At 39.6% G+C, this 26598-nt stretch overlaps 1 protein-coding gene across 1 annotated transcript in view; it reads right to left on the minus strand.

Annotated features, from left to right (window-relative positions):
* Positions 1-5796: 5796 nt before the first annotated feature.
* SPOCK1 (SPARC (osteonectin), cwcv and kazal like domains proteoglycan 1) overlaps positions 5797-26598 on the minus strand; it is a gene marked incomplete at both ends in the record, with an annotated part of 283060 nt that continues 262258 nt past the window's right edge. Inside the window, 5 exons of the mRNA XM_084295019.1 lie at positions 5797-5987; positions 7014-7151; positions 11834-11896; positions 12491-12712; positions 19499-19615. Coding sequence (XP_084151145.1) covers positions 5797-5987; positions 7014-7151; positions 11834-11896; positions 12491-12712; positions 19499-19615 — 731 coding nt within the window. The remainder of the gene's footprint in view (positions 5988-7013; positions 7152-11833; positions 11897-12490; positions 12713-19498; positions 19616-26598) is intronic.

A 26598-nucleotide genomic window follows, 5' to 3' on the forward strand; every position in this document is an offset into this window, starting at 1 on the left:
TTTTCACACAGAGGTATTACTTGGAGGGACTCGGTCATCCTCCAGGTAAGAGCTATCCCTGCTAATCTCTTTACTTTAAGGCCAGACTGACCTTTTATCATTGCTGGAGAGATGTTTCAGCAGCAGACACTCTTCAATATCACTTGGAAGGCAAAGAGTGTATCCCTTAGCTGGGAGTTCATGAGAATTAGTCCCAGATTAGTCCAAAATGGAAAAGAGAATCATGGAAAAGCTAGATATAGAACAACGAACCTTATCAAGACACGACAAGAGGGACATAATCTGCTACGAGTATTTTAATATATGAAACCCAAGGACCCATTCACATCATTTAGCCAGTACAAGTTGTTACAGAAGAGATTAGCAGCATACACGTTATAAAACGCCAAGTCAACCTTATATGGGGCATGTAAGAAATTCCCAGAAGTGGATATCCCAAAACAGGGGAGTCTGAAGACAATATGCACTGAAGCAGGAAGGTGGTCACAGGAGGGACCTGCTGGTTTTCTCTACAGGGGCTCCCTAGGGATGGCAGTGATGGGGCAGATGATGCTCCAGCTGTTCTGGCATATTTTAGCCCTGACCAACACTTCTCAGGGCAGATGACCCAAAACCAGCGTGTATGAATCTATAAACTTGTATATAGATGAGTGTGTGTGTGTAGCAATGCATGTGTGATACAAAACAAGGCTTGCAAGATACCTGCAATTTTGAATCTCAAAGGGATTTGAAAAACAAAAACAAATAACGACAAAACATACCCTCCACTTCATTAGCAGCTCACACACTTTTAAATTTAGGGTTTTGTTTGTGTGTTTGCCTTCCAGCCCCCACAGAGTCTGGCATCTGGTGCAGCTGAATCACTTAAACAGGAAAGACCAAGCACTTCAAAGAGTCTCATGGGTTTTGGAAAGGGAAAAGCTCATTTCTTCTCAAGAGTCAGGTAAGGCAGCATACTGGAAAGTAATGTGGGTTACCAGTAGTAAAAATAAACTAATGAATGAGATCAATTTAACAGAAATTTAAGGTAGGTTCTGGGCAGTTTCTGGTTCTAGATGAGACAGCTCAGCCAACAGCTTAAGGACAGACGTTATAAATCTATTAGATGAGATCATAATTGCGTTAATATTTGAAAATGTATTTAATTCTTTCATGTGGTACTTTAATATTAACTAAAATATTTGCACATACAGAAGAAAGGTGATAACATTTTAAATTCTGTAATTAGCACTGTAATAACCTTTCCTGTTTAAACTTAGTTAATAAAGTGGAAGCCAAAATTTAGTAACAGAGTCACAAAAACTATTTATAAGAGAGAATGGCTTCCCCCCAGTTGTATTCAATGTTTTTGTCTTCATTTATACTGTATATAACAATGTGAATGTGGCTGTGTTTACAGAATTGCCCAGAAAACCTTCAGAAGAGATATAAAAATGTGATTTGCAAACAGGGGAGGAAATAACCCTGAAAGTTTACCCCACCCCCTTCTACAGCTAGTTTCCTTAAAGAAACAATTTTAATTTAATTTGTAAAGTTCTGGTTTTGGTACAGCTATTGCTTTCAGTTTGGTTTCATTACTGCTTTTAAAATACAGCTTTCTAGAGACCTTACATTAACTTCACAGATTACAGCTGACATTGAACAGAGGTAAAAGGTATAAACCAAATATAAAAGACCATCCATTTCCATGCATGATTAAATGCTGACTCAAGGTACTGCTGTATTTTTGATCCCCAAAGTTTAATAAAATTTAAGACAGGCAATCAGGAGTCGCAGACAAATTAAAATTTATTGAGACAGACAAAAATGCAACTATTTCAGACTACAGTTAAGCATTTACAGTTAACCAAAGAAATATAGCAAAATGTTCACATTCCACTTAACTCCTTATGGAAAAAGCATTCAGAATTTACTATGCAATTCTACTTACTATGATAGTCTACATCCATCTACAGTAGGGACATCAAACTGAAACACATAATATTTGGATCTCTCCTTACAGATCTACACATTTAACAGTAACGGACATCAACAGCATTGAGAAAAGTATAAAAAGACCAAAAACCACCTACTGTAGAAAGGGCTTTTTGATGTATAGTAACTGTACAAAGCAGTCTATGTATTAAAGGAACTTGAATGGTGTACAGAAGGGCCTGCAATAAAAGCCAACAAATGTAGGAAGCTAAGCTCGGGCGATCTGGTGGTCTGTATCGAGTGATGACCTTAGATCTATGTCAGTTGCTGCTTGAGGGGAAAAATGCTACAAAACTTCTAATATCAAAATATTCCCATGCCAGAAATGTACACTGAGACTAACAGACTAGGCTGGAGAGGCAAAGAGAAGCATTCACTAACAAACAGTGTTGTTTTAAATATAAACTTTACATTTTCAATATAAACTGTAGAATAAATATTAAATAAACATTTCTAATGGTTTAAAATAATAGTATGGAACGGCTTAAAAAGGGCAAAAAAAAGGAAAAGGATTCTTTGTGTTCACAGCAAAGTCTAGTAATGACCCAAAAAACCCAACTGTGCTGAAATCTGAACTCAAGGAGATTTTGATTTAACCACAGTAGTTAAAAGGACACCTTGAACCATAAAGCAATGCCTAACAGTATTTCATAGTCTCTAATATGAAAAGAAAATGAGATTAAAAATTGGTTTGTGTCTCTAAAAGAATGGGACAACTCTGATTCCATTTTTCACAATAAGAAAATATTTGAAAGGTCAATGACTTGATTCAGATGGGAAGTTCTGCTTTGAAAAAGAAAAAGAAAAAAATAGAAAGAAAAAAGAAAAAGGAAAAGGAAAAAAATAAAAGAAAAAGAAGAAAAGAAAGGAATTCAATTAAGCCACAAGCAAATTAAATCTTTTACAAAGCATGAAGAATGGAAGGGGCTTGATCCAACAAAGAACTGGTTCTTGGTAGAGTGGCTGGTTCCTTTTAAAGAAATAAAGCATCTTCTTAGAGGAATGTCTCAAATTGGACACATGTATCTACATTATATGTGTGTACATAAATATACATCTATACACACAAATATGTATATAAATGTACACAAACACACATGTTTATATAGCCTGCAGTTCCCCTGACCACTGACCAATGCCAGTGGATTTCAGAAGGACTTTGTTAAATAGCTTTGTAGTTTTGGGTAACATGCTCAAAGCAAACCGCAGTCTGAGCTGCCACTCAAAGCACAAACGTTTGTCTGACGTCTGCCTGACAAGGCTATGACACATTATTATTTGATATCATTCTCTTTAAACTGTGCTGTCGCTGTAGCCTACTGAACATAGTCCATAAAATTGTATTTTCCTGATGCTGGCCCAGATTCGGAAGACCAATTGGAACAGGTAACTGAATGATCACCTGGATAGGGGCATCAACACGAACCCAGGCCAGTGGGGCTGTGTGTACATGTGTGTGTGTGTGTGTGTGTGTGTGTGTATGCGCGCGCGCGCAGGCTTGGTATTTGTTCCCAGATCATCGATCTAGAGAAAAAGAAAATGAAAGAGGAGACAATGCCTGAGCCCCTGCAACATTTGGTGTGTGAAAGGACTGCCTTTTCTGTATTGCTTTTCCACTCCCATCTGAATGCAGAGGTCCTGCACGGACGGGGAGATGGGCTGCAGAGCCCTAACAGGTTTTGCAGTGGGCATTGGCTCTGAAGAGGTGTGAGGACCACAGCTCCTGGGACAGTGTTTCTGGAAAAGTGACTTCTGCCAACCAGCACGGTATGTCCCTGCTTTCCTAGCATAAAGGAATTCTCTGGAATATGTTTTGACTCCATACTGTCAGCACATCTAGAGCCAACATTAATTCAGAGGAAAAAAAAAAAAGTCTAATTATTTCTCTATGTAATAAGCACATTTTTCATTCTGCAAAATAAATCATAGGCAAATCATGGGCACTGCTAAAATACTTACAGCTGCTTCCCAACCCGGCAGCTCAATTATGGTACCCAGAAAAACGTCCAAAGCTATGGGAGTCCCACCTGCTGGACTGGCAAAGAGCTCACGTGCTGTCTTTCCCTTGAGTTTGAAACCTTGAAAATGCCTTGTCACGTAAGCATCCACACTGAAATATTTACACTATTCGGGCTTTCATTAAACGCCTCCAACCAATGTGGCCCTTCCTGCAACTTCTCCCAGCGAGAGAACTGGCTCTAGCACACTGCTAAGGGCTGCCACATGCCTCCCTGGTGGTCGGTCACCATTTACTGATCCTGACCTTGAGGAGAAGCACCAAATGGCAGCCTCTAATCATGAAAGCCACAAGCCAAAGAACTCACACAAACACACCCAAGTCACACAGCCAGAGGGGGAGCCAGGAATGCTCTCAAAGCATGTGCAGACTGCCCAGTCAAAGTTATATACTAGCCATCTACAACCAAAAGACTTTTTTTTCCCTTTAGAAATATTGATCTGCCAAATGCACTCCTGCTGTAACTCATCGACATCAATGGGCAGCATTTCTGAAAAACAGCAAAAATAATGAAAGGTCACCACAGTATATTCTTGCATCAGAGAACTGCCATGGGAAAGGACACAGCAAATAATTTAATGTCAGTGTGCTGTGATACAATTGTAGAGCTATAAATACAGGGATGATGCTGAGGGAGTCACAGATTGTGTTTTAATACTAGTCTCTTTTACGTGTGTGTTAGGAGTGTGCAGCTTGTCACACAGCAGAGGAGTTAAGCTTTTGAAACACTCCCACTTAAAGTTGCTATTTTAAACAGGCCAAATAAATATTAACTATTTAAATTATAGAAATGACAGCTTATTACTTTTGATGGTTAGTGTCTTTGAAAGCTATACAGCTTTGCAATGAGGGATAGCTTAGAGTAAATAAAGACCAGACAGACCCACGGTGTATGAGTTGGGAGCAGAGGCTGCCCGTGTGACATTAGTGCACTTAGTGCAAATGAGGTCAGACAGGAGCTGAAGAATGCCTGTGGAGGTGGTTATGTTGCTACAAATTGATGACACTCTTTGCTCAAACACTTTGATAGTCAGACGGACTCTGTTCCCTGCCCACAGGGCTCGGTCCGTGATAGCTGCAGGTTCTCAGCATCTCTCAAGATCAAGGCCATGTTGCTTAACCAAAATAACTCTGTCAGAGAGCTGATCTATGCTCCAGTGGGTTTGGTTTTCAGCGTGGGCTGGGCTAAGCCTGTTGGACTTATTCTCAAAGAATGTAAGAATAAAATCAGCACCAAACCAGAGGGTTTCTTTCTGGATTAAGCCCCTGGTGCTAGGAAGCCAGAAATCAGTATCCAAAGAGACTTACCCTAGAGGAACACAACAAATATGGAATAGAGAAGGAGACGCCTACTTTTCCTTTTTCATGAAAGAAAAATTACTGTTTCTGATATGATCCAGGTAACAATTTATGATACAAATTGTCTATGTTTGATAACAACAGAAGGACTCCTAAACCTTGTGCCAGTTTGCTGAGCCCCTTCTGTGATTCTTCTTTCACACAATATATTTCATAAGCTGTGCAATTGAGGATTAAGACATGAAATGTTTTTGAAACAAAATTCATTGCCCCTGTGGATTAGAACAAAAATCCCCCAAACCAACTGAACAAAAGCTGAATTCCAAACAGTCCTCACTGGAAAAAAAAAAAAAAAAAGAAAAAGCTGTCTTCCAAATTAAAGAGACCATACAAAATTAAACTCAGTAGAGAGGGAATATTTGTGCCAGGTACTCTCAGATACAATTGCAGAGATATGATGTGACTTGCAATATTGTGCAAAATGTGAGTCCTTAGAATGATGGGCACTACCATATATAGCCAATTTCATCATCCTTATCATCATCTTCATCTTCGTCATCTTCATTAGCTGCTCTTACATGAATCTTCAGTTTTCCTTCTTTGTCTTTTTTTGCTGCTTCAGGTTCCTCTTCCAAATCATCCAGCAACACAACAGATCCACCACTGCCAAAATCCCCTGAGGTTTCCTGCTCTTCTTCTGAAATAGGTAAGCAGGAACAGTCATTTCCTCACATGACACCCAACCCGTTGTTTGTCACTACCCTTGTCATTCAAGCCCATTTGCAGTGTTATTTTAAAAATTAATTCTCTTAGCTGTTCTTGAAAAAAAACTCTAAATTTCAGTTTTTATTCTAATGGGATAAATATATATATATTAATTTACTCTAAAAAATTTACTTGCTTGAAAAACAATGCATTACCCTACACCCAGATGCTCAACTGATTTTGAGGTGAGTATTGACTCAGTTCACATGCATGCAGGCCAGAAAAGAATTACTCATTTGCGAATACTTTCAATGCATCATGACTAAATAAACCAGTCTAAAAATAATCCACAGACTGATTTTATTTAAGTGCATAAAACATGCTTTGCAAGTACACCTATTTAGCCTAACACCGCTGATTCAGTTCTGGGCAACCCAGACCTTCTAGGTCACTCTTTTTTTTTTTTTTTTTTCTTCTTCTTTCTGGAATTAGAACAGCTGCATCCACAACCATCACTAATACCCAATACCACTAAAATCTTGCTTGTGTAGGTATAAGAGCTAACTGGCGAGTTTACTATTGTACTGTCAGCAATTTTGGGGCTTCATTGCTAATTCATAAAATTTTACAGATTGGCCTTCCTTTGTCTGGAAAGACATTGTTCATGATATTCCTGTCAATGTGTGCTCCAAAGTATACAGAACAATGCATTTAATAACCTTGTATAGCAGTCCCATAGCCTTAATTATCAGTGACTACATATCCCATGCTGGCAGCAAAAACATCTTATCAGTGGCTATTGCATGCTTCCCTCTGCTGTAGCCCCTCAGCCCAAAGGACAAAGATGTGTATATGGGCCCATTTGTAATATGAATGGGAAAATAAAGGAGCATGCTGAACACTGGTAGTTATGTTTCCCTGTTGTCACTTGTGTTATCGTACTTCATCTTACAGCAATGGCAGGGCTTACAACGATGTTAATTCCTTTGCTATCTGAGAAGAGACCATCATTACTCACCACAACTAACTGTCCCTTGTTTTCTTGAGCCAGCTATCTCATTCCCGTACTTATCAACACACCAGCACTGCCCTGTGCTGCCGTGGCACTGAGTGGCTTTGTAATAACCTTCTTCATTGCACCGTGGGATGAAAGCACCTGAATAAAATATAAGGTATAATCAGTGATACAAGCCTCTATACAACCAAGCAGGCATATAGAGTGTTATGAACTTGTCTCTTAGTTACATTAAGATCTTCACAATGTTGGCAAGGAAGTACTTGTGATTATCTGGTGCCTAAAGGGGAGCAGAAATTATATATGATTAACTATTTTCAGGCACCCTGGTCACTGCACAGTGCATGAATGTTTGTGATAGCACATGGAGGGTGAAGGCATATGCTACTAAAGATAGGTTTTGTCTGTCTCCGAATGATTGATATTCCCAAAGAGCCTCTTGCAGATTTAACTCTGGGTTTTAAGCTTTTCTTCCCAACTGGAATATTACCCCAACTTCATTAATTCTGCATTTCCCTTCCATTTGCACTCCTTCAGTGTTTATCATACACGTCTTCCCACAACACTGTAATTATCCCTGGAAGGTATCTGCCATCTGCTTGCTATTCATATTAATCGCAAGCACAACTTCTGCCTTACTGAGAGTTCCCATGCATAGAAGAACTAATGCATAAGCTTTACAGAGAGGGACAATGGGATCTGAAATCCCTACGTCTTCAGCTTTGAAGCCTAAGATTTATCTCAGAATAATACCAATACAGTTCAGCCCTGCAGAATGTGGTTCCTTCTGGCTTCCACAGACAGGCAAACTCTCAGGAGGAACCCGTGTTATTGTTCCCACCACTTTCAGCAGGTACACTAAATGTACTTCAGTATGAAAAGCTCTCTTGTCCTTTGAGACTAGTTAGCTTTATTCCCAGGGGAGGTCAATACAGTCATTTTCCGTTCTTTGCCAATTGCTTCAATTTGAAACATGGCAGAAACCCACCCTTGCCCCAAATCTCTTGTCTCAAATGACTTTTGAGAAAGTGTTTTCTCCTTTGTCAAAGACACCTGTGATTTACTGGTCACACAGTAAGTTTTTAAACTAGTTCCACGTGTATTGCATCTCTTCAGAAAATTCGTGTGTCAAAGGGTCTATTTCCACTACATTTCTCAAAGAAAAAAATGAATGAGAAGGTGCTGCCCAAATGCCATGAAATTTTCTATAGAAAATACATAAAAGGGGACGTCAGTCAATCTCAGATTTATATATATATATATAATGAATCCTTGAATTTCCAAACTCACTGTACTACAGAACTTTTCTAATGTTTAAATGCCAATAATGTAGTTATGGAAGATCAGAATAGAAATCTTTGAACATCAGCAGAAATCATATATTTGATCAGTTTTGGAGACCACTTTACTTTCATTAATGAAAGTATTTTAAATAACTTCAAAGCATGGTCTTATGGTTTGTTTGCTTATGGGAACCACCACTATATTCATGTGCAAGTGAAAGCACAGTGATGACTACTAAAGACTCATTTTTGCTATTTATAAAAAAATGGTTCATCATGCACATGTATTCATCTTTGCAAGTTACTGCTGAATGTTTGATACCTTATTTCAGTATTCTTTCATATTTGTGATCATGGCCTCTCTCTGTTAAACACTTCAGGTGTTTATCAGACAATTCAATACCTTGGAAAAAGTGCTCTGGTGCTGATTTTCAGCTCCCCTGCTATACCAGTTGTGCATCTGGCTCCAGGGAACTACCAAAGGGGGAACCTACGTGGCTTCACAGCGTGAGCAGAGAATGGTCTCTGTATTTTAAATTGTCTCATCCTTTATCTTTTCCTTGGGCAATGCAACCTTTCCCTTCTTTGAAGTAGGCCTTTCCACATAGTTTTACTGCTTTCCTTGTAAGGTATTAAAATGTTCCATGCTGACTGTAAAAGCCATAGATTAGAAAAAAAAATACGGCCCAGGCTCACTGCCAAGATAACTATGTGTGGAAAGGATTCACACTTTGGGTCACAGTGTGGAGTGGAAGGTACTTCTCTTTCTGCAGGGGAAACTTGTGCTAATTTGTATGTGACACTGGAACTTTAAATATTTAGCACATTAGCGTCACGGTGTTTGCCAACCATCAGGGAGAAGACTGCAGCATGTCCTTGTCAGTGTGTCAGGTGCAGGTGATAATCCGGTGACGACAGAGAATCACTGGAAGCAAGTGTTGCATAGAGTGATGGTTCATCCTGTAACCCCCCACAAAACCAGCCTCTGTGTGCATTAGAAATAAGCTCTGCCTACAAGTTTTGGTGGTATGGAGCATGGCATCCAAACACTGCACTTGGCAGGGACATTTCCCTCTAGACTTTGGTTGGGCGTCTGAGAACAGCTGTGCAGTTTGGGAGGAGAAAGGAGTTCCCATTTCCTCTCCCTTCTATGCTTGCACAGCCAGCGCTTCCCCACGTGTGTGGCGCTTTGTGGTGGGGGCTGCTGCTAGAGCAGCTTCACTATTCACCACTTCACAGCCTTAGTTGCTCCCCACTGACTTCCTCGGGCTAGGGAATCATGCTTCCCCTGTCTCTCTCTGTCCCCACAGTATTTAATTATTCCCTGCAAACTGGAACAGCGCTGCTGAATCTATATCCTCTTTATGGATCCAAGTCTAGGTCTCTTAGTTCTGCATTCTTTCCTTATCTATATAACACTCCCCTTCCTCAGAGGACATGGGGAGAATAATTATATGCTAAAGATAGTGAAGCACACAGGTAAAAGCTTGACAGAATTAAGTGCTAGCTCCCTGTATTAGCTATTATACCAGCTCAATTCACTGGGCTGATATAGAAGAAAATAGTGACGGGAGCAGAAATTTATTACCTTAGTGATGTGGGAGTAGCATTATCAGGATGCACAGTTGTATGCTCTAAAAGTACACTCTCTGCAGTTAATTGTACTCTAGATAAATCTGGTAGGAAAAGATGAATAGTGCTGTTTACTTTTTAATTCAGTCCCCTGGGATGCTAGACTCTATTTGAAAGTCTCCGAATTCAACATATCTAATGGCAATTGCTTTGAAGTACTTTGTTGCAACTGTCATGTGTGTTGAAAAATATATAGAGAACAAAATATCAAAAGTCATCATTTTTTATCAATGGATACAAGTGAACAGAAATCTTCCTCATGCACACTGTCCAGACTGTAAATGCTGTTCTCTGTATGTCAGGGACAGAGAAGGAAAGAGAATAATTAAAGCCTAGTTTCTCTGAAAATATTCATCTCTCTTTTCAATCTTTACTGTTGCTACAAGCAGTATTTTTGTCACGTGTATGTTTGGTTTTCCATTTGCATGACTTTTCTCTCAGTCAAGAGAAAAGACACTGTTTTCTGCTGTATAAATAGCCATGAGATCAGATTAAAACCTCACAGAGAGGTGTCATTATGCAGCCAGACTTTCAAGGCAGGTGAAGCAAAGAGCTCTTCTCCACAATATTTTCTAGCTTATTGAACAATCTATGCCTGGTGCTTCTTGATTTGTTGAGCTTACCCACTTTTACCCTTTATTTTTTTTAATATAGTTGACTAGGAGTTATTTGTGGTAAGGGACTGTTGTTACTGCTGTAACTTTGTCATTTTGCTATTGTGATCAGATCCCAGTGACATGCCATACAGCTGCCTGTGTGTTGTACTACCTGCAACACCGTCATTATTTTTCCCACGCACTGGAACAAACCACTTATGTTTCAACCTAGATGACATTTATTGCATGCAGCAAATAACAGCAAAGCATAAAATAAATATGGGATAGCCAAAGCTATCTATTAGGAACTGGGCTTCTTATTTTTTCTAGTGGCTTTGAAAATCATGAGACCCATGAGACAGAGCACACAGTGGCTTCCTCCACCAGGACGCACGTTTGAACAAAAATGCAAAATGTTTACTGAATGTAGCACACACACAGCTGAGCGATCAATCCTCCCTTCACTCCCACTGCTAGGCACAGCAGGAGCTACAACTCTGAAACATCTTAATCTTTATGCGAACATGCTATGAAAAGATGATGGAACTAAACCATAATCCCTGTAGCCTTTGGGAATATTTATTCTCATTTTAAACCAAAGAATCCAGGCCGGGATTGTTTCTAAGGTATCTGAACCTGTAGTTCAAAGCACTGGCTTCTGGGTTTGGTAAAGAGGAGCTTTGCAGAAGTGCTATTCACAGGGTCTGCTAACGAGCATCAAGAAACATCAGAGTACGACCTAAAAGCAGCCTCAGAAGCAAACTGAAGCCTGAAATGCATTTCAGCAGAGCTGCCATGCGCTCTCTGTGCCACAGCTCGGGATGCTGGTGAGAAGAGGTTTGGTTTGAGTGTCATATACACGGAATACACTGTTATACTTTTAAGTAGGATTAGACAAAACTGACCCCCAAGGCACATATACATTACACCGTGACTGGAAGAAGATATGAACCTGTTGGCTATATACTGTGGCACCTTCCATCAAAAGTGGGAGGCTTGAGTGTGAAGCAACTTCTGTGCTTAGTGCTGACCTCCCAGGTGATGAAGGCAATATTACACCCTGCTCAGATAAGGCTTTGCATTTTTGAGAGCTGTAAATTAGTTGTGAACCCATTGCCATGCTGACACCTGTTCTGTATGTTGCTATCTCAGGATTTGTTTAATTTCATAGTTTCAGGCCTATACTCTGTGGTGCATATTCCTGATTCAAAACATTAGTCTCTAATTGAAAAACCATTACTGTGTATAAAGTTACAATAATCACAGAAGCTTTAATTAGTTGAGTAAATGAATGGCAAGTAATCGAACTTACCCAGCAGACTCTTCCCTCTACTTAGCTTTTGAATTCTATTCATTTCGTTCTGGCAAGGAAGGCCTAAAATATAATGGATGAGAATCAGTTTCCAGATGGTACAGGACAGACTCTAATGACTGGCTTCACTCCTGACATGAAATGTAGACTACAGTACACCTGGGAACGAAAGAGGGCCATATGCTGGTACTGTACTGCAAAACAAATTTATGTCATTAACTCTACTAATTAAAAAAAAAATAAAAAATTGCTACATACTTTGTTTGAGACTAGTGTTTGGGGGCCAGTTTCATTGTTAAATTGTTTTTCTTCTTTTCACCAAACTGATATAATGCCAGCTCTCTACTTTTTGATTTGCTTATAGACTAATTTCTGCATTAGTAAGAGAGTAAGTTCTTGAGCTTTCTACAGCTTGTTTCTAGACTGTGTGCTGGCACTTATCACTGCTTTGTTTCTGCATCAAGGGATGCTAATATAGTTCATCTGTGACATTAAGCATAGTTACACAATGCCCTTTTCACACCAGTGCTAAAGACAGAAGCTTTGTAGTGTGGCTAACTACCGATTACAAAACTATCCCTACAAGCAAATCAATCAAAATTTAAGCTTGGGGAGACCCAAACAACTTCTCTTTGTACCGCAAATTGTACAACTCACCACCTGGCTTCTGGAAGCAGTAACACCACTCATTGTTGGAAAGCTTTCCGTCTTTGAAGGAGTCACAGGAGTTGAAGAGAGGCTTGACACATGGCTCATACTTATCAAGATAAATGGCACTGATCTCTGAGGGATCCAGCAGCAGGTCGTAGTTCATGTCAAGTTTGTTGAACATCCAGCCTAAGGAATCCTTACAGATTGGTAGGATGCTGGTGTCAAATCCTGCAAGAAGACAGGCAAATATCTCCAGCTGAATACCAGCACAGGAATCATTGATAAGCTGAAGCCATTCTATTTTTTTTTTTTTTTTTAATTTTTTTTTTTTGGCTGGACTCTGAACATTAACTGGATTTGTCCAAACCAGAACAAAATTCTCAGGCTGAACTGATTCAGTAAAGCTTAACACCCAAGCATGGTGGCAGAAAGGAGTGCTACTCCTGTGCTTTAGGAACTGCAGGGTGGAGAGGGCTGAGATTTGTTGCTGATTACTGTAATTCAAAGTTACTTCTACTCAAAAAACATCACACACACATTTCTTTTTTTTCCCCCTGTCCTCAGTCCAAGGGTGTTGGCCTTATTCTCCAAAAAATGAAATGTGATGAGATCTGCCTCCACTCATTTTTCAAACCAGGCTGAGTCCAAATGCAATTTAAATCCTGTTTCCAAGGCCTGTTTCTGGTTCCCTGATCAAATTCTTTCCTCGCATGCTCTCATCTTCTACTTCTCAGCCCAGCTTTTCACTCTTCAAAGCCCTGCCTCCCATGGTAGACAACAAGAAGCTTTGATCTGGATCACGTACTGTTGTGGAGGGTCAGGGGTATGAAGGGAGGAAGCATCTCTCTCACTTGACTCCCTCCTGAAGAATGGCAGCGTTTCAGCTGGGTGCTCCACAGACCTGCACGTGCTCCTGTACACGTGATCAGCATTATTTGTCCTTGCCTGCTCCAGGATAGTGCAGCAAAAGAGGATTCTGCTCTTCTAGTACTTTGGAAATCATCGTCATCACTCATCTTAATAGCACAAATCCTTAAAAGACTGCAACAGCAGTGATACCACAGGAAGACCAAGACATGCATATGGATACGCACAATGTATATGAGATGCATGTGCCTGTATTTTGCAGTTCCCACAAAAACAGAGGCATTACCTTCTTTTACAAACAAGACAGTGCATTATTAGTCCGTACTGTCACTGCATTTTTCAGTGCTTGGTACAAACAAGGACTAATTTCCAAATTATTTATGATGCAAGAGAGTACATTTGTGCTAATAAATCTGAGAATAAGGATCTCAGTTCCAACAAGGACTCAGGAACATGCATACATTAACTGCGGATTTACACATAAAGAGGGTACCTGAATCTCCTGCCCCAGTACCATGTGCTCACGTTGCTTCAGCTGCATGATAAGCCTGCCTGTGCACTATTTGTTCTGCTATGGCCACGTGGAGAAGCCTGATGGGCTTTTTCCTTTTGTTGCATCTTTCGTTGAAAGAGGTCAAGCTTAGCCTTATGTGCTGTAAGTGTCAAGTCCCATTTCTAGATGCTGCTTTGTTAAAGTGAAACCTAAGATGTTGCTGGAATCACGCTGACAGTTTGTCCAGGCTCTGCAGCCTACCTGCTATTTTAAGCATTAATCCAAGGGAGGGCAGTGCTTTGTGCTGGAAGCTGTGCTTTTTGTATGCAACTGCAGCTGAAGGTTGTCAGTGACATGGAGGAACAATCAGAAGGGTTAACTAATGGGAAGGTTTATGTCATTCATAATACATGTTTCTCGAAGAAAGGAAGAGGCTAACACCATTTCCTCAGGGCTAGAGGCAGCTTAGGCAGCGAAGAGAGAGATCATGCTGAACATTTCATCACATTTTTGTGCCGTTATCTCCCCTAATGTTATCTAATCGAGTTTGAGCACAGTGAAAAAGAAAAAGGCTGTATGAATAGAGGTAGGGAGGAAGCCTGACTGCCTTGCTGAAGCAATTAGGACTATTCACTTCCATTATTTTATTCATCTGAAGAAGGCGAGCAGGACTTGGTCATTCTGCAATCCCTTGTTGAGAGAAATGACTTCGCAATCCTCAACTTTGCTTTTGCAGAGCTCGAAGGCGCAGGGTTGGTGTGGTGACTCCTGCCTTGTGTGGGGTGCATGCTGCACCTGATTTCCCTCCATGGGACACATTAAAAGCAGACGAACTGGCAAGAGGTGATGATACTCAGTTGCATGGTGGAGCTGGGATCAATACATGATTCAACGAGCCCAGCTTAACAGTTTCTGGGGAGAAATAGCTGGGTTCTGTTGGCAGCTTTTTTCCTGCATGGATGCCATCTCTGGTGATGGTCTTTATGCCATGTTGTGGCACTTACTGCTGCTTAGGTGAGTAACTGCAAGGTCTGCTGTGCAACAGCATGCCATGTGCTGCTTAGCCCTGCGACTCTCTAAAGGTCATCTAACTGGCAAGGATCAATGCAGGGAGGAAGAGATCCTGGCAAGAACTTGCCCCTGACAGCGCCTGTGGATTATTTTTGAGTCTTGTTTTCCTCCCCGCTGGGAAGTCTTTATCTGTGTGTACAACATGCACTCAGTGATACAACAGCAGCGTGCCCCCAGCACTGAGCTGTCTGAGCAGATCACAAGATAGTGACTGATCTGAATACGAAGCTGCTCTGTGACATACCATCAGGGCTTGAATGCAAGATACAATCATGAAAGGTCACTTACGAAGACAGTTAATTACATTAGATGAAGAGTCTTGATCGGAATTTCTTATAAACAAGGGAGCTTTCACTATTGCGACCAGAGTTGCAGATTAGGTTTATTAAGAGGCTGTGCAATTAAGCAGTGCTGCATTTAGACAGTGTGGTCTGGAAGTCGTTAAATATTACAGCAGCAGGTGCAACGGAAAGCCCTTAGCTAGATGGTTAATATCAGTGAAAAGGCTAATTCTTTAATCACCCTTCAGTATGTGTTTGAAAGTGAATAGTAGCATCTACTTCCACTTCATATCATCTCCTGGTAAAAGCTACTACCCATAAATCACCTTGTGCAGTCCTGCATCTGCAGTCCAAGCCCAGCAATGCTGGATGTTCTCTGCACACAGCAACAGGAATGAAAGCAACGGGTGGACAGAGAGCGCAGTGCAGGCTCTGACTTTATTGTGCAACCAGGGCAGCTGAGGGAAGATGGTTCTCAGGGCTTACCTAGCTTCACTGGGAGGTCACTGTGCTCCCATCAGACTAGGTGAGGCCAAATGATCTTGAATGAATTAACTCAGTTTTGGAGTCTTATGATGTACTTGCTTACAAATACAACACAACATGTTGGATGAAATAAACTACATACTGTCATTTGTAATGAATGTAGTGCTTGGTTAGTAGGCTGGAACTCCAACACAGCAGACCTGGCTTAGCAGCAGTCTCAGTGAGATCTTTTCTGCATCTTTCTATGTGTCAGCTCAGCCCTGCAAGACCTACGGTGAGAAGCAAGAGAAGGGTGCAGACTTCATATCCCTCCTGCTCTTGGCTTCTGGGAAGACGCTGCCAACACAGATGCCAATTAGTGTCAATTGTGGTGGTGGTTGCTCTCATCTGGACACCTGGTCACAGCGACCTGGATTGAGACCATCACATTTCTCACTCCCACTGACAGCTGTTTGATGTCCTAACAACATTCAGTTGCTACGGATCTGTAAGGAATTCAAACTGGTGACCTACATGTGAAAGTTTAAATATCCCTTTAATGCCTAAAACATTCCACCTTCTCTGAATTAAAATGGAATTAAATTAGGAAAAAAACTGTAAGTGAAAATCATAATTAAAAATAAACACACCTTCTGGCACATGAAATTATTTTCCCTCTCTTCAAGAGTTGACTTACATAAGCAAGATTTATTTTATTAAAGTATACTACAATTAAATTAACAGGGGAATAATTAACCTAATTTCCCCCATCACTTAAAATAAAGGAAGGAGGAAAAGAAACGTTCCCCAGAAAAGTGCCTTTATATTGCATAGATCTCTGGTACAAGAAAAACAACTCCCACTCCAACTAAAGAGACTATCTAGATATAACATGGGGATGTTATGAATTATCAACAGGCTCGGGAGCAATTTGAATCTGATCTTAGTACTTAATTAGTTTTATTATTTCTTGTTTCAAAGCATGTCCCTGAGTTACTAATATTATTTATTAAGGATTTTATAATTGTACAAAGACTGTGGAAGACAGAGTTCCTGGACTGTGGTGCTTTGTTAGGATCTCAGGGATAGCACGTTGAATGAAGGTTTGAGATTTGAAGCACAATGACTTGCCCTTATCCCTTCCCTTTCAGCAGAGTAAAAAAAGAAAACAAAAATGTACTTCTTTTTTCTTCACCTGGGGGTGAACTTAATACACTCAAAGAGCTTATTTACACTTACAGTATCATCTTGAAAATTTAATATAGCATAGAGAAATCTCTGCTGGAACACCTTCTCTAGACAGCTGATGTGTCCGAGGCATCTTAGTCATCACATCCCACCATCTGTTCCTTTTACTGCCACAGGGGCATACCCAAAATGGATTACTTTGAGGATGTATATGCCTTTTAAGACTCTACAAGCTTAACCAAGCTTGCTCAGCTTAATGAAGTGATCAGCCTGCTGAGGAGGAGAATACATGCAGAGCAAAAAAAAAAGGCAATGGGTACATCAGAGCGTACTTCCAGAGCCGCGTATGTCCTGTTTGCATTTGTGTCCAGGATTCACACAAATATTTTTTTTTTCAGTTTGGGTATGTGAACTTTGTTTTGGATTTTGAGCCCCCTTTTATTCTTACAAATGTTTGAAGCTGAAGTTAGAGGAAGCCAAACCCTGCTGTCCTTATTTAGTGTGTATTTGCAGTGCTACCAGAGAGAACCAGAGCTGCAGAATTTGGCACATGCAGACCAATTCATGCATACTGTTGCAATTTCTTAAAAAGAAAAACAAGCTGAAGTTTTGTGGCATTTAGAAATGATTTGGATATCTTAACTCATAAAGTTTCTTTTCTTTTCTTTTTTTTTTTTTTTTTTTTTTTTTTTCCTCCTGACACACAGAAAATAAGAAAATGTGCCAAACTAAGTCAACAATCTAAAAATGAACATTGTTGAGATCAAGTGTTTAAGATCATCAAGGCAGCCTTTCATACAAAAGCTGCCAGGAATCAAACTGAACTAAAAAGAGATAACAGCTCCTCTGTGAATCAGAGCAAACACTGCAGAATTACCAGGAATGCTTTTCTTACTGAAATTGCTTCAGCAAAAATCCCACCATCCTCAGGAATGAATTTAGTCTTTGCCCTTTGGTAAGCTCCTCATGAGCAGCTCACAGGTATCTGCATGAAAACATCCTTTTGAGGATCTGATGAAACAAGATTTCACGTGATTCTGGGCATGGGGGACTCCAGAAAAAAGTTTTATATTTCTGGTGCTTTCTGTCACGGGGGCTGAAGGGAATTCACAATTTGAAGCCATGATTAGCTCCACAGAAAGTTTCTTTTTGCGTTATGGTTCAGCTTCCTTTGCATAAGAATAGCTAAGAAATGTGTAGGACATATGGTTTTAAAAATACTAACTTTCCTGTGGATACTTTGTAAGTAAAGAACATATGAAAAAAGTTTACAGAGAATGTGGCTTGTTGTATTACATACTTTTAAGATAGAAGTACTTGGCATTAATGAAGTTTGCTTATAGTTTTAAGCATTATAGCCTGGGGTATATTCTGTCTTTTTAGGAAGAGGCAATTTATTGCTACACAAGCTTGAAAGTGGCAGAAGAGTTGCAGTGTGGACATGGACCAGCAGGAAGTGTCCATCCTGATGTGCTGGGTCAGCTCCATCCCACAGATGGGCTACACGTTCTGGCTCTCAAGCGAATTTGGGTCAAAAAAGAAATAAAAGGGAGCAGCTGCCTTCCTTCACATAACGTATGTGTGTGGACCCCAGTTCTGAGCAGCTCTCCCCAGAGAATGAGGACAGTGAAGTGAAGGTGAGTCACACACCTAAATGAAACTTGTGCATCCTACTTTGCAACCCAGGGCCCGTGTGGTTTGGGACACGCTGTTTAAAAGGATTAATGAGTCCTTACAGAAAATAAATTCGCATCTGCTCTCTGATGAAGATGACCTCTTTTGCTGCTGTTATCTGAATCTTTCCCCTCCCTGGTGGGTAAATGACATCAAAATCAGTCATGTTAGCTTAACCCACAGAGAGTAAATGTCCTCTAAGCCGTTCACTTTCTTTCTTCCTTTCTTCCTTTTTTTTTTTTTTTAAAAAAAAAAAGGGAGAAAAAAGAATCAAAGGAAGCAAAGATGGCATTATTAAATACCTGAGACACAACAGATTCCAGCTTTCCATACCACTTCACTATTCCAGCTCTGCGGCTATAGTGTGGATGTTTTCATTGTTCTACCTCTTATAAAAGGCATTAGAAAGAAATTGTAAAATAAAATCTGAAGCAAGTCATTTGCAATGTTAGCTTAATTTTCTGTTTGCTTGTATGCTGTGTTTTTGGTTCATGACTTCGGGTCAGAAAATGCTTGGCCTAGACTTGGGGGCAAGCACAGACCACTGTCCACCTCCAAGAAGTGATCTGGGTGCAGCCACACTGATTTGGAGGGTCATGGAGACTACTGTACAGACACGAACTATGTCATGCCGCTGACCTCAGGGCTTGACAAAAGTCCCTGAGTGACTTTATTTGCTAGTATAGATGTGAACTTTGTGACTTTAGACTCAGTTATTTGCCTCGCTAACTTGTAAAGGTCTCCCTGACTGCCAATTTTTAGAGTAGCTTAGGCCAGAGAGAGAGCACAGAAGGACTGCAACTCCTTCAGAAAACGGTGCAGCTATTTATTTGCAGGATCAGCTCCCCTGTGTAATTGCTTACTTGCTGGCACCTGCTTGACATGACATTGTGGCACTAACAGCTGTGCTTAGCTCTCCCAGGCTGGGAAGCTGCCTGCAACACTCAACATTCAACTGGAAAGGTGTTTTCTTACTGCCTTGTGCTGTCTCCGAGCTTGTCGGCTTGATGACACGGTTTGCATCCTCGTGAAGAGCACCGAACCAGTCTTTTAGTCGTGAAGCGAGACTCCTCAATTCTTTGTCTGTGCAAGCTAGAAGAAGAAAAAATCACTAGAATGAGTCAAGAGTACCAGCAAAACAGCTTTCACCAGATATTCTGCAAGAAAAATACTATTTATTTATGGTTGCAAACTCCTTCTCATTAACGACTCTGAAGTAAAAGAGGAGGTTAGGGAAAAGGATGCAAGTTAAAAAGAAAATGGAAATTATTATGAATTGTAAGTTTTACTTGGGTATGTCCTTGGTAGCTGACATGTGATGGACAGAGTGCCACATGATCTATCTTCAGATTTTCAATTAGAACTACGTGACTATTTTACCTAAATGTTTTCACCTTTCAGGATTTCAGAGAAAAATATCAGTCAACCAGATATGGAGGAGGGACCTACTTGCCTGGGCATACTACTTGAACAAGATGCTAGGAATAATTTATAACCACATTTGGCTTAGTATAAGGCCATTATCACAGTTATAGGAAATACATATATTTCTTTATATACATATAAAAGAAAGCTGTCATGCTGCTCTAGCTCTACTGTAAATGAGACTTTGCCACCTCTGATGGCTGTCAGTTCCATTTTGTCAGCTGGGTAAAACAGCTCTTTTCGTATAAATTTTTACTGAGAATTTTTTTTCCCAGAAATTTCTGCCAAGAGATTAATGTCCAGCCTAAGCAAATATTTTTAAGGAAAAAATCTGCATAAGTCACCAGTTTCTGTCAGAAAAAATATTCTCGTTTCTGTATAATATTTAGTGTCTAAAATTCACATGCTCAGACAATTCTATTATTCCTGCTGTGCACTCATTCTACATTTTAAATGACATTTCTTGGAATGCAGTACAAGATTTTATGCCACAGAGGCAGATATCCTTCACAAGGCAAGCCACAATAAGTCCTCTCCAATTCGTTGCACCTGATTATATTCCTCCCTCCACCTTCCTGAAGAAGAATCGAGTCCCACAGCTCGTCTTCCCAAGTGAAACTCACATCTCATTGCTGTGGTGAGTATTGGTTTGTCCTCATTTTTTTGGGGTCAGAAATAACTCTGGAGTTAAAAATAGGACATTATAGCTTTTTCTAAGTGGAAAGTAGTTTAGCATATTTGGTGGGTAAGAAAAAGAGGTTTTCCAATTTTTCTGTAATTCTGAAAGAGTTTGATAGATTTTTTTTATTAAAGAGGAAAATACTAAGATCATTATCCCACTGAGGCAGAGTCCAGGTAGGGAAAAACTAGGTCTTACAAATCGATTTAAAAGAAAAAACCACCAACAATTCATATACAAGAAAGGGAAGACAATGCAGTATTAACTGCAATGTGGCTTACATTACTGAAAAAGCTTATCACTTTATTTTCTTCCATCTGTTAACATATTTTACTCCTTTTATACTACTTTATCTCTGCAAGTTAAGACAAAAGTCATTAAGTAATAGGATTTTTGAGGTCATCATGCCATCTTTCCTGTCAGGAACATCTCACATTGCTGTATTTTCTTGGCTGTTACTTACGAACAAAATCTTTTATCCAAGAAAAATCACAACACAAGCAATAGCAGAACAAATTGCACCATCCTGCCTGTAACAAGCCCCCATCAGGAGATTCTGCCTGAAGGTGTGAGATGTGGGTAAATTTAGAGATAATAAGTATTCAGGAATGAACTAGCTCTAGACAGGCATGAATGATTTCTGAGTTTGTGAATTTAGATCCATCAAGATAAGGAAATTTCTATCTTGTGCTGATTTCAACAGAAGTCTAGCATCTGTATACACATGCAAGTGAAGGAGACTGAACGGGATGGGAAATGCTGTTCCTGCATGCCTTCTTGAATTGTCAACACCTGATTTCCATCAGGCATAATTCAAAATATCATTAGGATACTATGGCAAGATGAGAAGCCACAATAGTCTTCTTTTCAATCACTTGTCTTCAAAAGTGTTTTTTGAGAAAGAACGCAGTGATAATCATGTCATCTTTCAAAGTTAAAAGTAGTCAGGATCTTTTCTTCCCTTCTGACAAGTAACAGTCTTGTCCTTTGAAAGTCAATTTTATAAAAGGAAAAGAGGGAAATATAGTGCATAACAAGTAAGTATTGTTTAGACAATACCTCATATGTGACAGGTTATCCATATGCTCAGAATATCTCACAAATGTATCTCCAGTCAAAACTGCACATATAAACAGAGCTTTGACTATGGATTATATCAGGTGGGTGAAAAAAGAGGATTCAGCTGTCTAAGAAATGAGTAACACAGTTTTCTTATGCAAACCTGAAATTTATTAAATATTTACTGTGGCACATGACATCTCTAGGAAACTCTGGACTATGAACACTCATTTCTGTGCTTTGCAGACACCCTCATGCCTTATGTAGACGCATACTGAGCTTCACAGAATTAAGTCAGTAAATCACAAGGAAAAAAAATCAAAGGAAATTCCCTCCATGGCTATTTTCTTTCTTTGTATTTGTGTGCTTCCAAATATGAAGCCAACTCTTTACACCTCTGAAAGTGGCAAGTCAAAAGGCTCTTGTATTACCTCTCAAAATCGCACTGCCACCCTGCCAGTGCAGAGCACCAGGCTCACTTCCTCCCCAGGCCCCCAGCACTGGGCAGACAGAAAAAACAATGTCTGCAAAATAAATCTTGTGAAGTGGCCGTTTGGTTTAAACTGCTCTGACTGAGGTAATTTGGATCCATGCTTTTAAATAGCAATTGAAAACAGGACTGAGTGCACAGTGTCAAGTGGGAAAGAAATAGATTAATTAATGGTAAATCAGACTTGAAACAATTCTCTGTATAGTCCAGCCTATCGAGATCTGTAAAATGCCATTCACAATTAAGTAATTTTATTTTCTTTTTCTTGTCTACAATGCTGTGTAGAGATCCAGCTTTTACCATGTACGTGCAGTCCTGTTTACATCAGCTCTCCACCATTACCCAAGTGCTGTAATTCATGCCCTACGTCAGCTCGGTAACATGCTGCAGCTGCTCAAATGCATGGGACCTCTGCATCCTCCTGTCATCCAGTAACAATACTTCTCTTGATTTTGATGGAGGAAGAACAGCCTTTCAGCCTCTTCTATACTGTAGCTTCCTCGAAGACTGCCTCACTCACTCACCTTTAAAAAGGTCCAGGCCTTTAAAACTGGACCCTGGATGATGCTTTCTCTTGTTTTCACTGACAAGTTTGCAAAGTACCTAAAACCCTGCAGATTTCCTTTGGAATTTGCTCTGAGGCATGACTGGACAGGCAGTCCAGTACTGGACTTTTCTGTATGCTGGAGAGGGTTTGTTTTTTGCATAACAGATATTACTTGAGCATGTCATTTATGGATGACTCAACGGTGAGTATTACTTTGAAGTTCTCTCAGGACTTTCTCTCAGCCTTTCTTCAGCAGAGTGCCGTTTCATGAGTAAAACAGGAACTGACTTCTGTTACTATGTGGTGAATAACAAATTCATTTATAAGACTGCAAAAATTTAATGCAAAATTCAGTTAAATTTCTATTCAGGTATCTCATATCCTCCTCCTTACTTTCTCCTGCACATTAAAGTAGAAATATTATTTTCCATTTCTTTTATTAAATTTTATTTTAATGCTACCATGCACGATTGAAAAGTTCCTGCCTTTCTACCTGATGGAACTGCATTCTTTTCTATTAATTTTATTTGAGTAATTTCAGAAGTCTCTAATCATCCCCAGTTTGTTCATTTTGGGACAAAATATTTTAGACACTTCATTTAGAAGGCATGAATTTGACGCAGATAAAGCAAGGCCCAGCCTCCAGCTGAATATCTAGGAACCAGCACTTAATAATAGTTTATTTCTGGTGGTAGAGACCATTAGTTACCAAGCAATTAGGAAGCAGAGGCCTGAAGAGCACCAGATCTAAGTTCCTCATGTATACATTTGCATCAGTTTAAGTTATAAAGCATTTTTAAGAACCCTCTTTGTGGAAAATACAGGGCAAATGTACCTTTTTACTATTAGTAGAAGTTTCAAGTACAATTTCTCAGATGAGAAGAATAGGGTTGTAGGAGGAAGAGATGTGATAATGGGTCCCTTGCTATTTGCAGATCTATAAGGAGAGAATACGTAGGTTGCAAACAAGATGGATATTGGCATGACTTGAAGCACTTATTAAAAAATCTGGGATGAAGAGAAACACCAAGGGAAGCAACTCTTCATAACCCTCTCTAGAAACTGAAGTCTGTCCAGTCTTCTGTCAACACCCATTTTAAAATCTACTGCTTTGAGAAAGACAGAAGTGCAAACATATGCAAATCCACATTTTCACTGCTGCATGCATTTTCTTTGAGATAAGAGAAGTTGGCTTCAATTCATTCCCTACACCTTTTAAAATGGGAAAAACCACTAGAGTTTATCTTCATTATTTTATTGACATCACTGTCAGTACTGCCTTACAGCTTGTTGGTAGCAGGTCCCCATGTAATGCTAATTCCTGGATCCTTCACTGCTGATGTGCTTCGACACATCAGTTGCGTAGCCCATGACTTCCCCTCACGTAGCAGGTTGGTATTGCTGCTGTTCCACAGGGGAACAGCAAGGTAGGTTGGTGAACATCCGGACTGCCAGATGTCACAGACAGCAGTGCTCCGTACCTGAAACAGCAGTGGGACTACAACCAGGAGCAGAATCTGTCACTTCTCTGAGTAAAGGCAATGTGAATGCAGCAGGAGGATGCATTTGCTGCTGGATCCAACCAACTTCCTCAGATCTGAATCTGCAGCCATTACGAATCACCCTGCAGAAGTGATTTAACAGCGAACACTGAAAGTGCAGATTTATTCCCAAGGGTGAAGCAATTGGTCCAGCAGTTATTTATTCCTAACAAACTAGCACTGTTGCTAAATACCTATTTTCACCAAGCAGAAAACATTAATGCGACCTGATGGAAAGCCATTAGCATGCTGTAAAGGCTTGGGTTTTTATAGGCATGCTTCCATTATGGACTTTTCCAGCTCTACAGATACTATTCTATATACACTGGTGGTAAAAATTAACAATATAATGTTTAATTTTATTCTTTCAGGGAGGGACTCTCAAAAGTATGCAGTGCCACAAATCACCATTAAAACTGAACTTGTAGAAGCATAAGATTAAACCAATATTGAACACTCTCACATCCCATTTCTACTCCAGCCTAGCAACACAATATTGTAAAATATTCAGCCACTTACAAAACAAGCCTTATAATTCACATGGCAGGTAACTCTAAACAAAACTTAGTGCTTAGGAAGTACATGACTTTTAATGTCTAGCTTGCTGCCATATTGCTCTGGTACTGTGTGACAAGCAAGAAGTCCACATTGTCCAGAAAAGTTACAGTGCTATGTGATTCTGTATTTCACAATAAGCAAGCTATATGACCAGACTCACAGAACGTGCATAACCTGTTTTATATCATTTGCTTTCTGTTATCAGTCATCTATCCAGCATGTATCTGATACCTTATCATTACTGTTATTACTGTCATCATTCAGACAAGCACTACTATATTTTTACCAATTAAATGTGGACAGACTGGTTATTATTGTTTTACAATATTAAATAGTCTCTTAGGTAAAGACTGAGAAGCAAATTCCCTAATTCCTGGATGCCAAAGTGCAGCCTGGGAATGTTCCTTGAGAGCTAGGCTAGTTTCAACTGTATCTGTACTGAATAAGAAAAAAACCAACAAACAACAACAAAAACCACCTGCAAATGCAGACAAATTTAAAAAAGAAACAAAATAAAAGCTTTAAAAAAGGCATATTTAACTACTGAGGTTAGTGCCCCTTCCATACAAAGGAAAACTGACGTTGCAGAATTCAGCATAGAAAAATCACTAATTTTAAATCTCCTGCTTTAAAAGATGCAAACTTCCTGACGTGGAGCAGAACTAACGTGTTTTGGTAAGGTGAGCAGACACATAATGTACGTAAGGAATTGAGAATACTGCAAGAGAGCTCATCTTAACTCAAAGTCCGAAATTTTAGACACGGTGTACCCTGAGCAGCAAGAGGGAGTAGATGGGAGTAGTCGCGGGCTACTAGCCTTGTGGAAATAATTATTTCCATAAAATACCGTGGAAACCAGCCTCGATTGCTGTTCGTCTCACAAGCAGAAAAACTGGAGCTGTATTTGTAAGACATATTAGTTGTAACAAGGAGTTCAGTCATTTGTCCTATAAGCCTGGAGGACAAGTCCATTTAGTTTTGATTAAAATATGTATTGTGAAATACAACACAAACCAGAATGACATTGTCTGGTATTGATGTTACATTCCTCCAGTTAGAATTAGGACAGACATAGTTTCAATAATTCAGAAGAAAAAAAATGTTTTTGCATTTTTGAAGACTATCTAAAATGACAATCAGGTCCAAAGTAATATGGTAAAATGCACATATTTTAAACATTGTAATAACACTATTTAATCAATTTTGATATAAATGTATTATAGTGCAGAAGATAATGGGCATCTTCCGTATAATTTTTATATTATTATTCTTTGTACAAAAAGAAAATATGACAATTTTAATCATGCTGTCTCTGATAAACATCTCTACATTTTCTCTCTTCTAGGTGAGTCAACAACTTATTTCACCCTGCTGTAATTGCTTCTAAATGTGTGTGGATTATCGCAACAGGCTTAAAACTAAAGTAAGAAAAGATTCTATCAGCTTTTATGCATCAGAGAGTGGATCTGCTCACAGTCATGCAAAATACACAGTGTGCCCAAAAAACTGCTGTTGCAAGAGCTCATTTGAAAGTAAATATCAAGATAAATTCAGTGTTGTGCTAACTGTCCACTCCAAATGCAAGTACACACACAGGCATATAAACATACCCGTGTGTATGTGACTTGTAGATGACTCCAAGTGTTTTGTCTCAGATATTTTGGTGATGCAATTGTGGAAATAATTACCTTCACAAATATTTCACTGTTCTTCATTAAAAGAGGCAATGTTCTAATTTGCTCATTTCACTGAGCCCTCAGGCAACGTCTTCGAACA

The sequence above is a fragment of the Netta rufina genome, assembly GCF_964035555.1.
Source record: "Netta rufina genome assembly, chromosome: 14".
Taxonomy (NCBI): Eukaryota; Metazoa; Chordata; class Aves; order Anseriformes; family Anatidae; genus Netta; species Netta rufina.